The sequence below is a fragment of the Rhinopithecus bieti genome, unplaced genomic scaffold (genome assembly GCF_001698545.2).
Source record: "Rhinopithecus bieti isolate Rb0 unplaced genomic scaffold, ASM169854v2 scaffold_26871, whole genome shotgun sequence".
In the NCBI taxonomy this organism is placed as follows: Eukaryota; Metazoa; Chordata; class Mammalia; order Primates; family Cercopithecidae; genus Rhinopithecus; species Rhinopithecus bieti.
In genome coordinates, this window is record NW_016812402.1 from 265,042 (window position 1) to 285,709 (window position 20,668).

The following is a 20,668-nucleotide window of genomic DNA, read 5'->3' on the forward strand; positions in this document are numbered from 1 at the left end:
AAAATAAAATAAAATAAAATAAAATAAAATAAAATAAAATAAAATACTAAAATACCTGTAACCTAAAGTCACTCTTACAGCCTAAGAGAAAGTTATACTTTTAGTTTGGAAATGTAGTTCTTAAATATTTAAGATGTAAAACCTTATTTTAATACTCCTTAATAAAATACTTTAAAATAAAATGCTTTAAAATAAAATCATAAGACCTATATTAACTGAGTCAAGACAACATGAAATATTATGACATATAATAAAAATTAAGAGCCTATTCAATTTATGTAAATTAGATGAACTGTAAAATATAACATCCTTACCTCAACATTTCTAATGGATTTGTCTCATGAACTTGGTTGCCACACCTTGGGCAATCATTGCTATCTTCAAAGTGCTGAACAATACAAGTCTTACAGACTAAGAAGAAAGAAGACATTAGGTTAAAATGCATCATATGAATGCTCATTTAATGTTAAACTAAGTGTAATTAGAAACAGACCTTAAAATTACCTACTACAAGTAGAATATCATTATTTAATTAAACTTCAAAAACCTTACAACTGTTAATACTGTAATAAAACCCAACTGAAATAAAAGTCAACTGCCACAAATAAAAGTATACACTATTTTGCTTATTGTTTTCTTAAATACATTCACTCACCAAATACTACTCTACTCATCATCATATTAAACTAAAAAAGCTGGTATATTTACACAAAATAGGTTTTCTCATTTAAGGAAGGACAGAAAAGGTAAAAACTAAGTCTGCATTCATTTCCTTTGCTAAACATTTATTTAAATGCAACATAAATAACTCTTAATACAACTTGAGAGTTTTCAACCTGTTTGCATTACTTTTATTGGCAGGGTGCACCAGGGACAAACCGGGAGTTACAATGGACTTTGCTGGCCTTGGCAGAGTGTAATGAGTTTCTGCTCATAGGTACTATAATTCCACGGAGCACAAAGTATGAATAATGGTATCAAGTTTGGACAAAGGCATGAGGTAAATTGGAAGAATGACTGAAAAACTGACAGGGATAAATAAAATTTCAAATAAAGATTCTAAACAAAGACAATGGAAATATGACTTGTGGATTTGGGGCCACAAGGCTATATAGCCCACATTTCCTACAAATACTACTAATCTCTCTGGCTATAAATTTCTCTCAACTAAGCTTCTACTACATATTATGCCAATGTTTTGCCCCAAAATTTTAGACAGTATTTACCATACCTGAGCTATAAAATATTAATTCAATTCCTCATCCCAATACTCCTTCTCCATTCTATTAACCTGTATAACCTGAAATTTTCACATGGCATAGATTGGCTCTCCTACTCCCCATTCACAGCTGCATTTCAAGTTACTTCTTTCTCACTCCTCATGATTGACACTATCTAAAAGTTTACCAAAATGATTGGTCAAAACTAAACACTAGGATTCTTACAAGTGAGATTGTTTGAAAATCCGAATGTATCACATATACTGGCCAAAGCAACAATGGCCATGGAAGAACTCTGACCAGGTATCTAATTTTAAAATCATTTAGTACATACAGAGATTAGCAGAATTTCCTTTTGTTTATTTATTCATTGACTCAATAGGAATTTATTGAATGCTAGGCATTATATTAGGAGTTGGGGATGCAGGGGCCAACAAAACAAAGCCCAAATTCTTATGGAGCCTATACTTTATTTAGGAAGGCAAACAAATAATTTTAGTTAGTGGTAAGTGATATTTTTACCTGCCTGTCCCTCTGCCTCCAAAAAAGAAGGTAGAGACTGGGTGCTGGGAGGTGGCGGCTATTTTAAATAAAGTGATCAGGATAGGACCTCAAAGCAACCCCTAAGTTGGTGACATTTGAGCAGTGTTTTGTTGGATGAATGTACTTGAATCCCGTACTCTCTACCTCTTTTCACCATTACACACAGCTATTAGGATAACATTGCCTTCACGACAGTTCTCACAAAATGTGGGTAAAAGACAGTATAAAAATAAATAAATACCTTAAAAAATAAAACCTTAAAACCTTAAAAAAATAAAAGCTTAGATATAAAAAGCTTAGCCTAGACCTATTATGTACAACTGAATACTTCGCCTTCTTCCCAAATTTCTTGTCCCCAAAAGAGTTTCTAAATGTCTTCTCAAGTCAAAATAATCTTTGGGAAGAGAGGACTGCCTTATTATGCCATGTTGAAGTAGAAAACAGAGAAGCTGCATTCCTTCAGAAGATTGCTGGTATTTGCTCTTTTCCCAGGGATGCTAGATAAGTCTCTGAAATTTGGGAAAAAGGCAAATGAAAGAAAAGGAAAGAAAAGGAAAGAAAGAGAGAGAGAGAGAGAGGAGAGAGAGAGGAGAGGAGAGGAGAGGAGAGGAGAGAGAGAGAGAGAGAGAGAGAGAGAGAGAGAGAGAGAGAGAGAGAAACAAGAGTGGAGGGATTTTAAAAGCCTCCATTCTGACATGGAGCTCTGATCCTTGTGGTTCAAAAGGTTTATCATACTCAATGGGTTGGCAATCTTTGGTTGTCTACCAGGCTTGACCAAATAGAGAGGTATGTGACATGCCCAGAACAAGTCCTCACCTGGATCAGCCAAAAGGCTAAGGGTAGGACCCTAGCATCCTCTCAGAAGCTATACTAAGCTAGGCTGCTCATGAAAGAGTTGTAGGGCTCAAGCATCCAAAGGGGCACACATTAAAGAGTAAAGTTATGCTAATTGCTTAAGGTCAAAGCAGCCCCAGTACCCAAGAACAGTGATGGGAATACTAATCTATATTCTAGATCTGGACTGCCCAATACAGTAGTCACAAGCCACATGCGGCTACTAAGCATATGAAATGTGGCTAGTTTAAGTTCAGATGTAATGTAAGTATAAGATACACACTAGATTTCAGACATAACAAGAAAAGGTAATCTCAATAATTTTTATATTAATTACATGTTGAAATGACAATATTTTAGACATTGGATTAAATATATTATTAAAATTAATTTTACTTGTTTCTTTTTTAGTGTGGCTACTAGAAAATTTTAAATTATACACATGGCTCACATTTTATCTCTACTGAAGGGTGCTATTCTAGATGGAGACAGAATCCCTCCTATCAAGAGGTGAATTTATTTTCATACCAACAACTGAGATAGGGTATCTTATTCCACTTTTGCTGGTGAAAAAGAGGTTTCAATAGGCCCAGTCACCTGCCTATTCTGGTGAATGGCAGCACAAAGACCTAAATCCAGGTTTTCTGATATGAATTTTTGTTTGTTTTTATTTTTTAGATGGAGTCTCACTCTGTCACGTAGGCTAGAGTGCAGTGATATGATCTCGGCGCACTGCAACCTCTGTCTCCCGGGTTCAAGTGATTCTCCTGCCTCAGCCTCCCTAGTAGCTGGGATTACAGGTGCCCACCACCACACCTGGCTAATTATTTGTATTTTTAGTAGAGATGGGGTTTTGCCACGTTGGCCAGGCTGGTCTCGAACTCCTGGCCTCAAGTAATCCGCCCATCTTGGCCTCCCAAAGTGCTGAAATTACAGGTGTGAGCCACTGCGCCCAGCCTTAATGTGAATTTTTGAAAACTTTTTTTTTCAGAGGCCAATACCAAAAACTGTTTTTCCTGACAATGTTTTTTTTTCAGATAGTTTTAGTAAAAGACAACTTTAAGATGCTAAACAATGTAATATTCTGACTTGCTTTCTTTTTCATTTGGATGATTTGGTGGTAGTTGTTAATTATTGTTATTATCATAGTTAACACTTAATGGGTTTATGTACCAGGCATTATCTTAAATATGCACATGTATTCAACCTATTATATCCATGTATATCCTAATCAACATATATTTAATTCAATACAATTTAATAATCTAATCCTTACTACATTCCTATTAATTAGCATTTGGCCTCTTATAAAAAATTGAGTAGAGAATTTGAGCAAGTTGTCTAAAATTATGAAGCTAGTAAGTGGTTAAACCCAATATTTGAATCCATTTTCTTAACCAAAGTATGTGTGATACATTTTCTTCACACTTTATTTACATAGATCTACAATATATAGAAAAAGAATGTCTTATCCCTTATTTTAGGAGCCTTAAACATGTCTAGTTGTACAATTAGATATCCTTTTAAACAGTCTATAGCCCTTTTCATAGCTTATTTGTTCCTTTAAAGAAAAAATCTCTAGAAGATACATCTCCCACATGGCTTTTAAGAACTGTTAAATAAAGCACAACCTTATGTAAATTAGAACCTGAGGAAATCCAGGCTTGAAGTTCAGTGAAACTGGGAAAAAGTAAAATGAAGATTTGGTTTCCCTTAGATGCTTAAAAAACTTCTCATTACTACAAAACTCACCTCTAATTCTTAGTTTATAATTTGAAGTCCATACTAGCAGTACAGCACATTTTAAAAATTTCTTAAAGATTTAACACCAGGCCGGGCGCGGTGGCTCAAGCCTGTAATCCCAGCACTTTGGGAGGCCGAGACGGGCGGATCACAAGGTCAGGAGATCAAGACCATCCTGGCTAACACAGTGAAACCCCGTCTCTACTAAAAAATACAAAAAAACTAGCCGGACGAGGTGGCAGGCGCCTGTAGTCCCAGCTACTCGGGAGGCTGAGGCAGGAGAATGGCCTGAACCCAGGAGGCGGAGCTTGCAGTGAGCTGAGATCCGGCCACTGCACTCCACCCTGGGCGACAGAGCAAGACTCCGTCTCAAAAAAAAAAAAAAAAAAAAGATTTAACACCAAACTCTCTAACTGCTCAACCGCTGTAGTGGTTAACCCAATTGGTCCAAGAATGATGTTAAAGAGGTCCTAGTCTAAGGTTAAGACTCTGTATACAGACCAGGTACAGTCTTCGTTCTCAACAGCTACTCCACACAGATTCTATAGCCATAAGAAACACCTGGGTCAGAAAGGGAGTTAGGCTCACCAAAGATGTCCTCAGATGGGAAAACACTTAAGCAACAACTTAGCTAACATTTAATGAGCACTAACCAAATATCAGGCTTGGGCTCAGGACTCTGTATGGATTATAGTATGGACAGTTACTATCCTCCTTTGGCAAATGAGGAATGTAGTGCTGGACAACCTGAGTAGGCTGCTCCCAGCTGCACAGCTGTGCAGCAGAGATAGTATCCATCCCTGGGCTGCGCAGCTCCAGGCCTAAAATCCAAGCCACTATGCAATGCATCTTAGAATTAATAACATTTGGTCCCTGGCATCAAAATAAAAAATTCATATAATATATATACTTATTATTTATTATTCTTTCTTTCTTTGAGACAGGGTCTTACTCTGGTCATCCAGGCTGGAGTGCAGTGGTATGATCATGGTTCACTGCAACCTCAAACTCCTGGGCTCAAGTGATCCTCCTGCCTCAGCCTCCTGAGTAGTTGGGACTACAGGCATGGGCCACTGTATTAGTCCGTTTTCATGCTGCTGATAAACACATTATCTGAGACTGGGCAATTCACAAAAGAAAGAGGTTTATTGGACTTACAATTCCAAATGGCTGGGGAGGCCTCACAATCATGGCAGAAGGCAAGGAGGAGCAAGTTACATCTTACGTGGATGGCAGCAGGCAAAAAGAAAGAGTTTGTGCAAGGGAACTCCTCTTTTTAAAACCACCAGATCTCATGAGACTTATTCACTATTCATGAAAGACCTGCCCCCATGATTCAATTACCTCCCACTGGGTTCCTCCCGCAACATATGGAAACTGTGGGAGTTACACTTCAATTTGAGATTTGGGTGGGGACACAGCCAAACCGTATCGGCCACCACACCTGGCTAATTTTTTAAATTTTTGTAGAGACAGGATCTCACCACATTGCCCAGGCTGGTCTCAAACTCCCGCAATAAAGGGATCCTCCTGCCTCAGTCGCTCAAAGTCCTGGGATTAGCCAGCACGCCTGGCCCTTTATATTTACCTAATCATGGATATCATTAAACTTTCACCTCATGTTTACTAAGTGAATTCCCTACTTTTACTACTTCTTAGATTTGAACTAGGTTGTTGGACAAATTAATAGAGAAATGGCCACTGCATTATCTAAAGCAGTGGTTCTAAAATTTAAATAGGCATCATGATCACTAATTAGAATTTTTAAAGAATTGACTCACAGGCTCCATCCCAGACCAATTAATTCAGAATATCTAGGAGATTAGCACCAGGACTATAACTCTACAAAACCCTCTCATGGATGCAGCCAAAAGATAACTAGGAAACACTGGCCAAGGGAGCCTAGGAGGTAGTCACAAAAATCTGACTGACTAGTACCATTGTTAGGCTGCCGATTCCAGGATTTGGCTCTCTGCTAAACCATCATTAGAAGTCACTTTATTATCACCATTAAGAAATCACTATGACAGGACAAAAAATAATTAAAGAATTTGTGATCAATGTACTCTCTCCCTATAATGCAGATATACATGAAAAACCAAGGTAGTATAGCATAGTTGTTCCAGATAATCTTGAGGCAGACTGCCTAGATCTGAATCCCAGTTCTGCCATTAGGCAAACTACTTTGTGTTTCTGTGTACAAAGGAGATAACAAAGGTACCTATCTCACAGGATTCTTGTGAGGCTTAAAGGAGACTATATATAAAGTTTACTGGTTTACAGTGTCTAGTAACTTCTAAGTATTCAATAAATGTGAGCTTTACCATAAATTAGATTACTGGATGAGCATAAAATGATAAGAAGAATCAGCATCAGAATACTGAATAATATCAGACTGTGATTAGTTTGATGCACTAATCATAAAAAACAGATATCGTGCTGATGGAACTTGAAATGCCTATCATTCACTGGTATTAATTCCCTGCCTCCATTTCTACCCCAGTGATAGTCTTGCAACTCAGGTTTGAAGTTTAAGACACATTGCTTCACCTGAATAGGAAGAGCCTATCTTTTGTATGTAAGACACTTCTTTTACTGGGATAGGGTGAGGTGTGTGTCCAAGATTGACCAATGCTTTTCTATTATGCATTCTTTCCTTTGCTTTATGTTTATGTTAAAAGTAAACATATGTTTAAATTCAAGTACACTCCCACTGGTCTAGAAGCTATCTTGCTTTGTCTCTTCCCAATTACTTAGCATATACCTGTTCTGATGCACTATTACATGTTGATTTCATAGCTGAACTATTATAGAGTTATCCTATTTCCTATTTTCAAGTTCTTGAGGGTGTCTACACAAAAGGTACAAGGTCATTTGTTGTTGCTATCTTAGATGTATATGTGGTCCCCCCAGGTCTCTTATGTATCACAGAGAGTGAGCCTCCCAGCTTTGATGTCAAAATATGCAAATTTCTACTCTTGAGTGCTAATTCTGCTATCACTGGCGATAAAACAATAATAATATTTTCTCTCATGTATTTAAGTGTCTTCATTCATTAGTAATGCTCTGTTTATTAAAACTGACCAAAGGCTGACTTCCTTTGCTAAAATCTTTTGGATGTGTTGTTATCTGTCAACTTAGAATATTTTTTCTTCCTTCCTTAAGCAATTCACAATCTTCATACACATTTCTTGATAATGCTCATTTTATATACATTTTTGTCTTGAAAACTCTTATCTGTTAACAGTTTGTAAGTAAACTGTGGTCATGTTCAAAGAGAAGAGGCATCAGTTTCCTGCTTTTGATACCTATTCTTACACGTGAAACTAACACTAATTTTAAAAATCCAGAATAGCTGTAATTTGCTTCCATGCATCTTCTTGTTTTATTTATATAATGAACTAATTTTTCTCTTATGTTATGTATATGTATGTATATATATTTTTTCTCTTATGTATGTGTATGTATTATATAATGTGCCATATATTGGCCCATTTCTTTCAAAGGCCTACATGAGTTGCAATTTTACAGAGAACCCTAAGGACAGCATTATCTTCTACTGAGTAGAACACTTTATTCTTTTTTTTGCTAAGACAAAGCAACAGGCAGTGAAGCACACCTTGCCTGAACAGGGTTAGGAAACAGCCTGGGGGGTTAAGCATGGTCTAGGGATCTTAGACTGACGAAGCCAGGAGACCCTGAAAGGTCTATGAAGGTAGAAAAGGTTACCCTACTTCTGCAGGTTGACTTGTAGAGTCGAGTGGGGCCCCCAAGGTCATAGAGGCTGGTAGTTCAGTGAGTGCTGCAATGGCCTCATTCCCCTTCTTACCAATATAAATTCCATGATCAATCAAAATAATCAACTCCTCACACATACCCTTGATAGCATCACTCTTTTGTACTTTGACTCCCCTTCCCCTCTCTTCTTTGGCCATACTTGCTTAACTAAACTCTACTCCTGGCTAACTCTATCTAACTCTCTATTTACTCTGCCTCTACAAGATTACAGTGGAACTTTGTGGAAGAAAAGCATGCAACCATGCTGACTGGTCTCTCACCTTACATTCATGACCATGAACCTCAAGTGAATCCTTCATCTGCCAGGCTGTCATACTCAATGCCCCAAGTCCATTACACTTCTTGCCAGTATTTCATATCTTCTCCTCTGTCTTCAAACCCCCAACATATCCTCCTCCATCCTCACTCTCCACTGAGGACCTCACTTTCTACTTTACTGAAAACAAGAGGAAATAAAATAACTGAAACAAACAGAACTTTTACCACCACACCTATTCACCTACTAGCATCTATACTTTGTGTTTTTGCCTATTTCCAGAACTTCATGTACCTATCTAAAGCCATCCTCCACCCTATATGCCAGATCCTGTCACCATGACCTAAGAACATTGATCCAGTCCCCTTTCACTTACATCTTTTGCCATCTACTGAAGATTCTTAATGACATTTAAACATATTTCCCCAGCTCAAAAAGAACCCTATAAAACCACTTCTGTTGACCCTACTTCCCTTATTAGCTATTTATTTGCTTTCTTTTGCAGTAAAACTCCTTGAGATACTGGCACTTATTCTCTTTAATTCATCTTTTCCCATTCTTTTTCACTTTTTCTTTACTTTATTAAGATTAAATACTTATGTCTTCATAGTACAATATTCAAAACCAGAAAATAAAAAATTTTCCGTTTGCTGACATTATCCAGACTTTTGCTCCTACCACTCCATTGAAACTGCACTTGAAAAGACCACCATGACCTATGCATTACTATATTTAGGGGTCTATTCTCAACCCCACCTTACTCAACCCACTTAACACAGTTGATCCCACCTCTTCAACACTATGTGTTTACTTTGCCTTCCAGGACCCACTCTTCCTATTGTCCTCCTATCTCACTCATTTCTCCTTTTCATCCTGATAGGTAGTTGACACAGTGGTACCCCAGGGCTCAGTCCTTGGTCCTCCCTTCAAACTTTCATTGTTTAAATAATGATCCATATGCTGTTCATTCCAGGAGTCATAAGTCCAACTCTCAAATGGACATCTCCATTTTAATATGTTATAGCTTACATTCCTTTTTCTTTTCATGACCCACATACAATTCATTAGCAAATATGAATTTACCTTCAAAACCTATTAAGATTCTGATCACTTTTTACCACCACCTTGATGCAAGCCATTACCATCTCCTGCCTGGATTACTGCAGTGGCCTCCTAACAGGTCTGCTTTCAACACAGTAGTCTGAGTGATTCTTTTAAACATAAATCAGATCATATAATTCTTCTACTCAAAACCCTGCCTGAAATGGATCTTCATTTCTCTCAGAGTAAAAGCAAAATCCTTAAGATGGCTCTACAAGAACTGCATCATGTGCCTGTGGCCATGCCCATCCCCATCACCTCTAATACTCCTTCACTCACTGCTGTCCAGCCATATGGGACTCAGGTCATTTCTCAACAAGTCAGTCACACTCCTGCTTTAGAGTCTTTAATCTTGCTATTCCCTCTACCAGAAACACCTCTCCCCTCACATATCTGGCTAACTCCTTTACCTGGTCTTTGTTCAAAAGTCACTCTCTTAATGAGGCCTACCCTGAACACAAGTTTACTTGAAATTATAACACCTCACTGGCCAATTTCCTTTACTCAGCTTGACTTTCCCCTTTTCTACAGTATTTATCACCTAATATAATACACACTATGATTTGTTTATTGCCTACAAGGTTGCTTGATGAGTCTCAAGTGCCTAGAATTGTATCTGGAAGACAAAATGCTTAGTAATGATTTATAATATAAATGAGAACACAATGGTTAGGAACACTAAAGGGAACCAAAATTGTAGACCCTACACATGTTACTATTGCAGTCAAGTCAGAAAGCAGCTTACATTTTCAACTAAAGCAAGGGAGGAGACTGAGTTTACTAGTAATTTTTTTGACAAAGTAAATTAGGCCAGGCACTGGTGGCTCATGCCTGTAATTACAACACTATGGGAGGCTGAGGTGGGAGGATTGCTTGAGTCCAGAAGTTCGAGACCAGCCTGGGCAACATGGTGAGATCCCATCTCTAAAATAAAAAGGCTGGGCACGGTGGCTGACACCTATAATCCTAGCACTTTGGGAGGTTGAGGCAGATTGATTACTTGAGCCCAGGAGCTCAAGACCAGCCTGGGCAACATGTTCAAATCCTGTCTCTACAAAAAAAAAAATACAAAAAAAATAGCTGGGCATGGTGGTGCACACCTGTAACACAGCTACTCAGAAAGCTGAGGTAGGAAGATCACTTGAGCCTGTGGGGGATGGAAGCGGGGTAGGGAGGTTACAGTGAGCCGAGATTTTGCCACTGCACTCCAGCCTGGGCAACAGAGTGAGACCTTGTCTCTAAATAAATAAATAAATAAGTTCAATATAAACTAAAACATAACATTGATCATTTTCTATTAATTGAGTGTCAGTGGTTCTGACATTATATATTCATATATATATATGAATACATGTATATTCTGAGAAAATATAGCTTTGCTCACTGGCTTTAACATTTTGATATAATACTGGTAAAACCAGTACATATAAAACATCAGTAGTTGTGAAGTCTTCAGAATATCCAAATGAAAATTATCTTTTGTCTTTTTTACGAAGTTAGACTAATTGTTTATAATGCTTATATTGAACCCTTGTGCTAGACTCTTAAACATACCTGTATACTGATGATTTCTAACCATGAATATTTGCATTTTAGGTTACATACTTTTTCTCAACCCAACACTGATATCAGTCCCAACTCATTCTGACCAAGATATATTCTCATAAGTCAATATAGAAGATTTTACTTTTTTACTTCTGTTATCCTTTGGTTTTGTGCTGTAGCGTCCACTGTGACGCTTTGCTCGACTATTTAAACATTCCCTGCTATCTAATTCATAGTTTCAAAAGCTAAAAGAACTATACACATAATTCTTCTTTAACATTATTACTAATAATAGATGACACCGAGATTAAGACCTATAATTATTATTTTTAAAAAGTCATCAAAATGAACACTATAATCACTTTCATGAATGAATGACTAGTTTCTGCCAAAATACTGTTTGAAATATGTAACATCAGTACACCAATGACATCATTTCTAGTATATCTTAAAATATTATATTGGCACCTACTGAGAGTATAAATATAATTTCTATTTTGGCCTTTTTTATTCCAAAATACGTTTTTTATTCTTATTAAGAATACATTATTGGAAATTCAATTTATATCTTTTTTTCATTAAAATGGCTATTCATTCAGAATAAATGCAGATCAGTATTGGGTATATAACAGTTACATAGTCAGGAAAACACAGAAGAGGTTTATTTTATAAACATTAACTAGAATTTTAAATTAACATGTTGCTTAAAAAAATTTTAGAAAATAAAGCTAAGCAGAAAGAAGAAAAATAAAATTAGGAAAATGTCATAACATATATGATGTTAGATGTACCTGAGTCACATATCCAGGATTCAGAACTCAACTTTAGCACTTACTGGCTGTTACTTAACCTTTCTCAGTCTTACCTCCGGAATAAGAATCTGAAATACTCTTAACCTTAAACCTTTTCATAGATTGATCCTATTATTTTAGTTCTTGCTTAGATGGCCACTCCCAAGAAAGACCTTTCTGTTTTTAACTCATAGCATTTGTCATGCATAGCACCTGAAATTCCACTTTACTTGCTTATTATCTGTCTGTCCTATTAGAACGTTAAGTTCTAGGAGGGCACAGACTATGCCTGTTCTATTTACTGCTGTGTTGCAGTGGCTAGAACAATGACTGGCACATGTAAAAGTTAATGAATATTTGTTGATGCTTAAATAATACCACCTAACTAGAAGGGTTCTTGGTTGGGTAAAATAAAACAATGAATGTAAAGCTCATGATGCCCCATATAACAAACATTCAATAAAACAATAGCTAATATTTCATTCCTTTATTAGCATTTATTTTAACAACTCTATGATTAAAAGTACAAACTGCCTACTTTAAAGGATGTCTGGTCCAGAGCAGTGCTTCTTAAACTTTAGTGTACCAGAGAATCACCTGCAGGGCTCGTAACTAAAGATTTCTGCCCTTCTCTCCAGAGATTCTGATTCAGTAAGTCTACAGTGAAGCCCAAAAATTTGTGCTTCTATCTAATAAGTTCCCAGGTGATGTTGCTGATGGTGGATGCAGCTAATTCAGAGATTTCACTTTGAGTAGCATGTGTATGTAGTGCAAGATTTTTAAATATTGAATATCAGAGCATCATGAGTTCTCTGTACCTTAAGTACTTGTATATTTATATTTGTTCAAAAACAATAAATGGTTGGTAGTACTTAAATTCTGTCATCTTATGGTTAAGTTATTCCTTCTTACATATTACCACATAAAATCGCTGAGTCTTTTATCACATCAACTATATTATCAATTAATCTTTCTTTGTAGAAGTTAAAAAATAAGTATAACAATGTGTTTTTGCAAAGAATTTATTCTTAGGTTAGGGATTACTGCCATAATCTCTGAAGAGCAGAAAGAGGAAAGAAAGCTTTCCTTTTCTGTACCACAGAATTCTGTCTATAAACATCCTTTTTTTTTTTCTGAGGAAAGAATCACTAGATTCTTATAGGGGCCTCTGACCACAAAAGGGTTAAGAACCAATACACTGTATTGGTCACATTTGAGCTGCTGGAACAAAGCTTCTTTGTCCTTAGTTTAAGTAAAAAGTCTTTCATTTTAAATCAACAACCTATACCACACCCAGCAGATACACTCTAAGCAGCTTTGAAGTTTCTCTTTTCACCAGGGTCACCTGGTGAAAGAGACAGAACATCCCTTAATCTAGGGCCATCAATTTCTAATCCCAGTCCAGAGTCTCTCCCTCTCCCTAAGACCCCAAAGATTCCTATGCAGATCCTAGGAGACAGTTTTTCTAAATTTGTAATTCCAAACCAACATTGCCTATATGCGTTTCAAGTTACCTATCACTGCATTTGAATCTTTGAAAGGAAAAATACACAATAAAATAACTTATTAGCCATGCATTTATTCATTTAAGATTTTATTGAGACACTTAACCCAAATCTGCACGTGGTATGGCATGTCTTAAAGGGGATGAGTTTTAAAGGATGGGTAACTGCTAGCTGGGCACAGAGGAGGCATTCATTTCAAGGAGAGCAAACAGTTGAACCAAGTATTTGTATGTGTGAGTGTTAGGTGGTAGGGGAGGAAGTGGTAGGCAGAAACCAGTCACCACTAAGTAGCTTTAATGTATCCTGAGGTCAACAGGATACCTTTAGGAAATTTTAGGGTAGGTTAAGAGTGATAATGATAAAGACAGTAAGCTGTTTTTAATTATTACCACTTGGACACAGTTAAGAATGTGCTGCAGTGGCTTTGGTGAGATGTAATAAGAACATGAATGAGAACAGTAACAGAGGGATGAAACTAAAGGGACAGATTTGAGAACTATTAAAGAGAGAGACCAGCAGGATTTTGCCCAGTTTTGTGAGGGTAGAGTCAAGCACGTAGCATATTTCTTGCTTGGATGACTGAGTGCTGGCATCCCATTTGATCATTCGTAGATATGCTGAGTTTCAGGTGGCTTCAGGACATCCAAGTGGACATCCAGTAGGATTCTGCAGCTGAGAAGAAAAGTGTAAGCCAAAAATAAAGATTTGAGAGTCCTCAGCATAGGTAGCTGAAGTCTCAGAATACATGAGTTTACACAGGAAAAAAAAAATACATCTAAATACATGTGTTAGAAATTTCTTCTTGGCGTATAAGTTTGCTCAATAGTGTACACATTTCACATTTATCTTATTTACCACTGTACCCCCAGTGGCTAGCAAAGTGCTGATATGTAATTACTTAAATAATGAAATAATTATTTGTGCAAAAATTATGTGTTTATTTCCTTTGGTTTGTTAGGCTATTAAAATTATCTCACAGCCATGTAAACCATGGTTAATGTGGATTTAGTTCATCTAGTATTAAGTGATCATTTAAAGCTAAAACTCATTTGTGTTTGAAAATTTTAACTCATTTAAAAATTTTATCTATTTATCAAATGTCCCTGGCCTACTGAAGGGAAGAAGTATTAGTAGGTGAAAAGAGTCTAAAGATGTGGTTTTTATGATGCTGATTTGATCATGTGATCAAATGTGATCATGTGATATGATGACGTGATTTTTTGCATCTCCTGGCTGCCCCACCATCTCTACCTCCTATTTCCTTTTGACGAGCTCACTTTTCGGGCCCTTCTTTCTACATCTACCTACATCTACTGGGCAGCCCAGCAGTGCTGGCTCCAGAATTTCTCTCTGAGAGAATGGGGAAGCACCAACCTATCTGGTTTGAGATGGAGAAGAGAGTTGAAATGCACTTGCATAGTCATCTGAAAGAAGATTGAAGTAACTTCATTTACCCCTACCAAAGCAGAGGGATTATTAGTAGCTCCTGCCTCCAGCCCATATGTAGTCCTCTGCACCACTACTCAAGGGTTACTATCTGTCTGAGATGGCATATGATCTGTAGCTTTAGGAATTTCACAAAACACGAGTTTCTTCTGCATATCATTCTGCTCCAGTATCCTGATACACATCTGCTATTATATCACCCTCTGTCATTCCTCATTGCACTTAACAGCATCTTTTGTTTGTTTGTTTGTTTTGTTTGTTTGTTTGTTTTTACATTTCTTAACTTGATTACTCTTTCTTCACTTGACCAGAGAGTCCAGAAGAGCAGGTTCTATGTCTGGTTTTGCACACCAATAATAAAGCTTCATTTACGTATTTCACACTTGAATAGTAAGAACACCTTATATTTTCTTATGAGTCTCCATAAAAACTAGCATTTACTCATTCTTAACTCATTCTTTATAGCATCATAATATTGTAGACTTTGTATAAGATAAGTAAGATACTCTTTGTATATGCCTAAGTCAAGATGTAAAATATTATACAGTACTACAATGTCACTTAACATTTCTCACTTTCTGCCTTTCCCATTTGGTTATTTAATTTTATACCCATCCCAAATCACAGAACAACTGTATCTATCCTACATTATATATGAGAAAACCTTGTAGAAAAGTTGAAACCCAGGATATCACCACATATCAAAGACCCAACCAAAGGCTGAGGAATACTGCTTTGCAGTACAATTTATGTTATCAATATTTGTTTGTATTTATATTGAGGCTTATAGGCAAAAACTATCCCACTTGCAAGTGGGATATATTTGTATAAATATAGATTTGTATTTGTTTGTATATAAATATTTCTAATAAGGGATACCTTGCAAGTGGGATAGTTTTCGCCTATAAGCTTCAATATAAATACAAACAACATAGAAATCAAAGGACCTGACAGTATATAAAGATTAGTGCTACCGGAATCCTCAGATCTCCTCAGAGACGCAATGGAGTACCTGACTCCATCATTTACTCTACTTTTTGTGTTCTCTGTTGATGATAAAGGCCACATTTGGGACTTACCATTGTATTTAAATCACATTTCTACAATGTTCATTCTCTCTCAGTAAAGGGGCTTGATGGCTACCAAGGGATCTTTCAGGCCAGGACAACATGTGCAGTTAAACTGTCATTTAATTTACCCCTTTAGGCTTTAAATTGCTGTTGAGAATATATATATATCGTCTGATCTCGGAAGCTAAGCAGGGTCGGGCCTGGTTAGTCCTTGGATGGGAGAATATATATATATACACATACACCTTTCTTATAAGCTAATTGTTTATACTTCTATAATCTTTTGTTTTCCTTTTTTTAAAAAAAAGTTACAGTTAAATTGGGATTTCACTATGACCCAAAGAAAATTTTCTTCCAAAGGACATATATAAAATTTGTAGTATATAGATAGAAATGGGAGAGTTTTGCTTTCTTTTCATCATCCAGAGTTGGCAGTTTTGCTGGATGAATCCAAAATTAAAACAATGAACAAATGTTCAAAGAAGCAAAACAAAACACACTGTGGACTGGGTCCAGGTTCCACGCTTGGTGCAATGGGAAACAGGGAAGTAGAAGATAAAGTCCCCACTCTAGGGTAGCCAATTGTTTCTTCCTTCAAAATATGTCCACAACACAACCACCATTCTCCACCTCCATTTCATATCTTATAGCCTTGGTTGAAGGCCCTATAATCTTTTAGCTTTCCTACAGTAATAGGCTTCTAACTGATTTGCTGTTCCTTGACCTGGCCAAGTGTATTTCCATCTCAAGGCCTCTGTACTTGATTTTCCCTTTACACAGACTGCTCTTCCCATATATCCACAGAGCCCTTCATTCCCTTCAGGTTTCTGTTCAAATGTCATCATATCAAAGAGACTGACCCACTATAAAATAACTCCATGTCTCCTATCTACAATCGGGCTTTGTTCCTTTTCATACTACTTATCACTAACATGGCATTTTTTAAAATTAGTTTTCCTATTAGAATTATACTTCTTGAGCAGAGACTTTTTTACTATCTTGTGCCCTTCTGTATCCTCTGTACCCCAGCACAGTGCCTGACACACAGAAAGTACTCAATAAATGTCTGTTCAATGGTAGTTAATTATTAATTATTCAAGTTAAATAACAATACAGGGCAACAGCAAACTAGTAATACAAGATAGTTCATAGTTAACTGCTAATTGAATAAGATGTGCCAGTAACACCCCCAAAGGAGTATACATCAGCATCACTTGGGGAGCTTTTCCAAAATATACATGCCCAGACCTTACCACAAGACCCACTTTATCTCCCCAGGCAGGGTCCTGAGCATGTGTATGCTTAAATAGCTTCCCAGATGATTCTATTTTTTATTGTGGTAAAATAAATATAACATAAAAGTTGCCATTTCAACCATTTCCAGATTATTCCATCTAGCATCCATTTAAAACTACTGGTATAACATTATGTCAGTTCAGCAGAGCAAAAACAGCTGAAAAAAAGGCTTACCAAAAAAAAAAAAAAAGGTACCATGGTATATTAAAGAACATGGGTTCTGGAGTTGAATATAAGTCCACCACTCATTAGCTATGAGACTAGACAAGTTACTTAACTGTTAGTTTCCACATCTATAAAATGAAGATAATCTCTATACCTTCTCTCTCCCCCTACATCTACTCCAAACTGCTCCCAGGTCATTGTAAAGCTAAGATGAAATCAAGTATATCTCTATTTTGGTGCACATACTAGGCATTAAACTAGAACTTACTGGAATTACTTTCACTGAAATAAAAAATGAAATCATGCTGGCAGAAACACATAGAGTATGTGTAATCTTGGCATAAGTGGCAGTAAAAAATGTCTCTTCCTCTTCCAATGGGACAAGTGAGAATGAAATCTGCTAGGAGCTCCACAGGTAAGACACTACTAGAACAGTGATTCTCAAACTTAAGCATGCTTCAGAATCACCTGGAGGGCTTGTTAAAACAGATTGCTGGGCCCACTCTCAGAGTCTCTGGTTCATTAAGTCTAGGGTAGGGCCTGATAATCTGCATTTCTAACAAGTTCCTAGAACTTGTGATGACGCTAGTGCTGCTAGTCTAGGAATCACACTTGGAGAACCAGCGAATTAGAGTCTGCATATCCTAAAAGAATCTCTGAGATTAAATCCTTGAGTATAATTTTTTTTAAATAAAAAACCTGAAATAGTTCACCTAAAAAAACCATAACTGATAATATGCTTATGATTTTTAGAATATTTTACAATGTGATAAAAGTCAACTACTGAGATTCAAATAACAAAAGCAAAATTTCATGCCACTGGCATCCTGATGACAACTATTCTGAAAATTAATTCAAAGTTAAAATAATTCTTAGAATACTCATTTCTTAAAAGTTACAACATAGATAAAAACAAAACATGGCAATTTTAAAGGAACAAATGTACATATAAACTTTGACGCATATAATAACCTAAACGAAAACTTACATGTATGGAGGCATTCCGTCACTGTTGTTGGCTTGATCAGATACCCTTTACAGATATAGCAGGTAATGTAAGGATTAAAATCTTTCACCAAGTGTTTCCTTTGGGTAGCCATTCGTGGCTAGTGAAGTCTGGCTTTATTAGTTCGGGCAAAGAGGGGTCCTAAGTAGATGAAAGTCTGATCCCAGGAGCTGGTATGTCGTTCCCAGTAGGATGTCCTGAGGCATGAGAATTAGCATCCAGATTTATCAGGAGATCGCTGATCATCACTCCTTTTGGTGGTTCTGCTTTCCCATGTCTGTTTCCAAAATCATTTCAAAAGATGAGAGAAAAGGCGTCAAACTCCTCATAATGTATTAATGTCATTCTATTAACAGCAAGTGTTACATGTTCCCAATTAGGTGACTAGGTGAATAGAACATAATCTTCATTGTATCATTAACTTGCAAATTTGCTATAATTTAATTCAGAATAATGACAAATTCATCCAGTTCTGGAACCTCAACTATCACCTCTATACTAATGACACCCCAAGCTATTAACTACAGTTTGGTATCTTTACCTCTTCGCTAATGCATTTTAACTATCTGCTTGACTGCTCTATTAGGAGTCCCTGCCAATACAAGTTAGAAGATTAAAAAGTGAAGTCATTATCCTCCCTTTCAAAATGGTCCCCACTTCCATTTTGAACCCTACATCCAGTTACGAGTCAAATCAAGTTGATACAAGTTGCTCCACTTGTATATCACCTTTCCACCTGCAGTCCATCTTATATTCTGTTACCAGACACATTTTATTCTGTGACACTTGGGTCTTCTTATCAACGAATGTCAGCGTCTTCTCTTTACAAACAGAAAAACGTTTCTCATTCTGTCACATAAGACCTTCTACAGGTTAACCTTAATATACCCTTCAACAACTTTCTTCAACCTGAAGGGATCACTCCTCTCCCACCGTCTCCTCTGCAGGTTCTACGCACTCTATCCAACACGCCCTTTCTCTCCTCTGTCTCCATGCCTCCTACCCTTCAAGCCCTTCTCCAATGCTATCCTCAGCGCAATCTTTCCCTAGTTTTTAATGCTTCTTTCCCGTTACATCTGCCTTTTATTTTGATTTATAGTTACATTCATTCTTTACAGTCTTTATTAGATCAAAAACTCTTCAACAGAAACTGGTCACATTTAGTAGATACATAACCTGGGTAATGTTGCCTTTCCTGTCTCAGTTTTTTTTTTTAAACTGTAAAATATGTATCCTCTCAGAAAACACAACATGAAAGGTGTTGATTTTCCTAAGTGCATTCTATAAACAGGAACTTCCCCCCATCTTAGCTGTTAACTCATTGGTAAGTATAAAGCAACCGGAAAGGTAAAAGGCATTCCATCAACACATAGCCACTGCGAATGTGCAGGGAATGCGTGTAATCATCCTATTCTCTTGGGAAATCACATTCGTGGGTATAACAGAAAGCAAGCATAATTAAAAGACAGGGAATCAGGGTTCTGGCCCTTAGCTCTGTATGACCTTCAGCAAAGCGTTTCATATCTGTGCCTGGGTCTCAGCTTCCTCCTCTGTAAGTTGGGATTAACTGCCTTGCCTTTCCCACAGGTTTGCCATGAAGCTCCAAAGTAAGAGAGTCCTCTGGAAGAGGAAATACACGGTCCCGACCTGGGGTGGTGCTAAGATCCTAAGGCACAGAGCCCTGTGACCAAGACAGTTAAGGGAAGCAAGAACTTGCAATGACGGGGCGGGGGTGAAGGGGAACTTTTCTGCCTTCTCCGGCAGGACCCAGCGGCACAGCCCAGTGCCTTCCCAGCACCGCCGCGCCCGCCCGGCAGGTGCGCGGGCCCAGGCCCCAGAGGCGCGCTGCTCAGGCCGTGGAGAACGAGCAGCCTTTCCCGGGGCCGGCGTCCGCAGCCGGCCGCTCTCCCCGCCAAGCGAGGCACGGCTCCGAAGCCCCCGCCCCGGCCGGTCGCCCCCTGCACCCGAAGGGCCCTCCCGGCTCCAGGCGGGGCCGGCCAGGGCAGGTGTCTGGAGGTGTCGCTCCCGCCTGAGGCGCAAACTTGGGCGAGGAGTCTGGCGTCCTTGCCGCTCCTCAGCCTGCCCGGTACCTACCCAGCGGCCACCACCGCCGCTGCTCCTCGCCCGCCAGCGCGCCGGCCTCAGAGTGAAGGAAAGTGAAACAGAAACAGCCCCGCCGCGGCCTGGCCGGTCCCCGCGCCCCGTCCGCTCCTCCCCCTGCAGGCGGGAGCGCGCCGGCTCTGTGGGGCCACTCGGCTCAGGCCCGATAGGGCGCGGCGGGCCTCGGGGCCCAGGTCCGGTGCCGCCTCCAAGGGCAACTCCACCCACTTCCAACCGGCGGCACCGCCC

The 20,668-nt window shown here is 38.2% G+C and overlaps 1 protein-coding gene across 1 annotated transcript in view; it reads right to left on the reverse strand.

Annotated features, from left to right (window-relative positions):
- The window catches only part of PCGF5 (polycomb group ring finger 5), a 63,669-nt gene extending 43,001 nt beyond the window's left edge, over positions 1-20,668 (reverse strand). The window contains 3 exon segments of the mRNA XM_017896356.1: positions 315-411; positions 18,302-18,596; positions 20,414-20,668. Of these exon segments, the coding sequence (XP_017751845.1) occupies positions 315-411; positions 18,302-18,413 (209 nt within the window). The 5' untranslated portion in view covers positions 18,414-18,596; positions 20,414-20,668.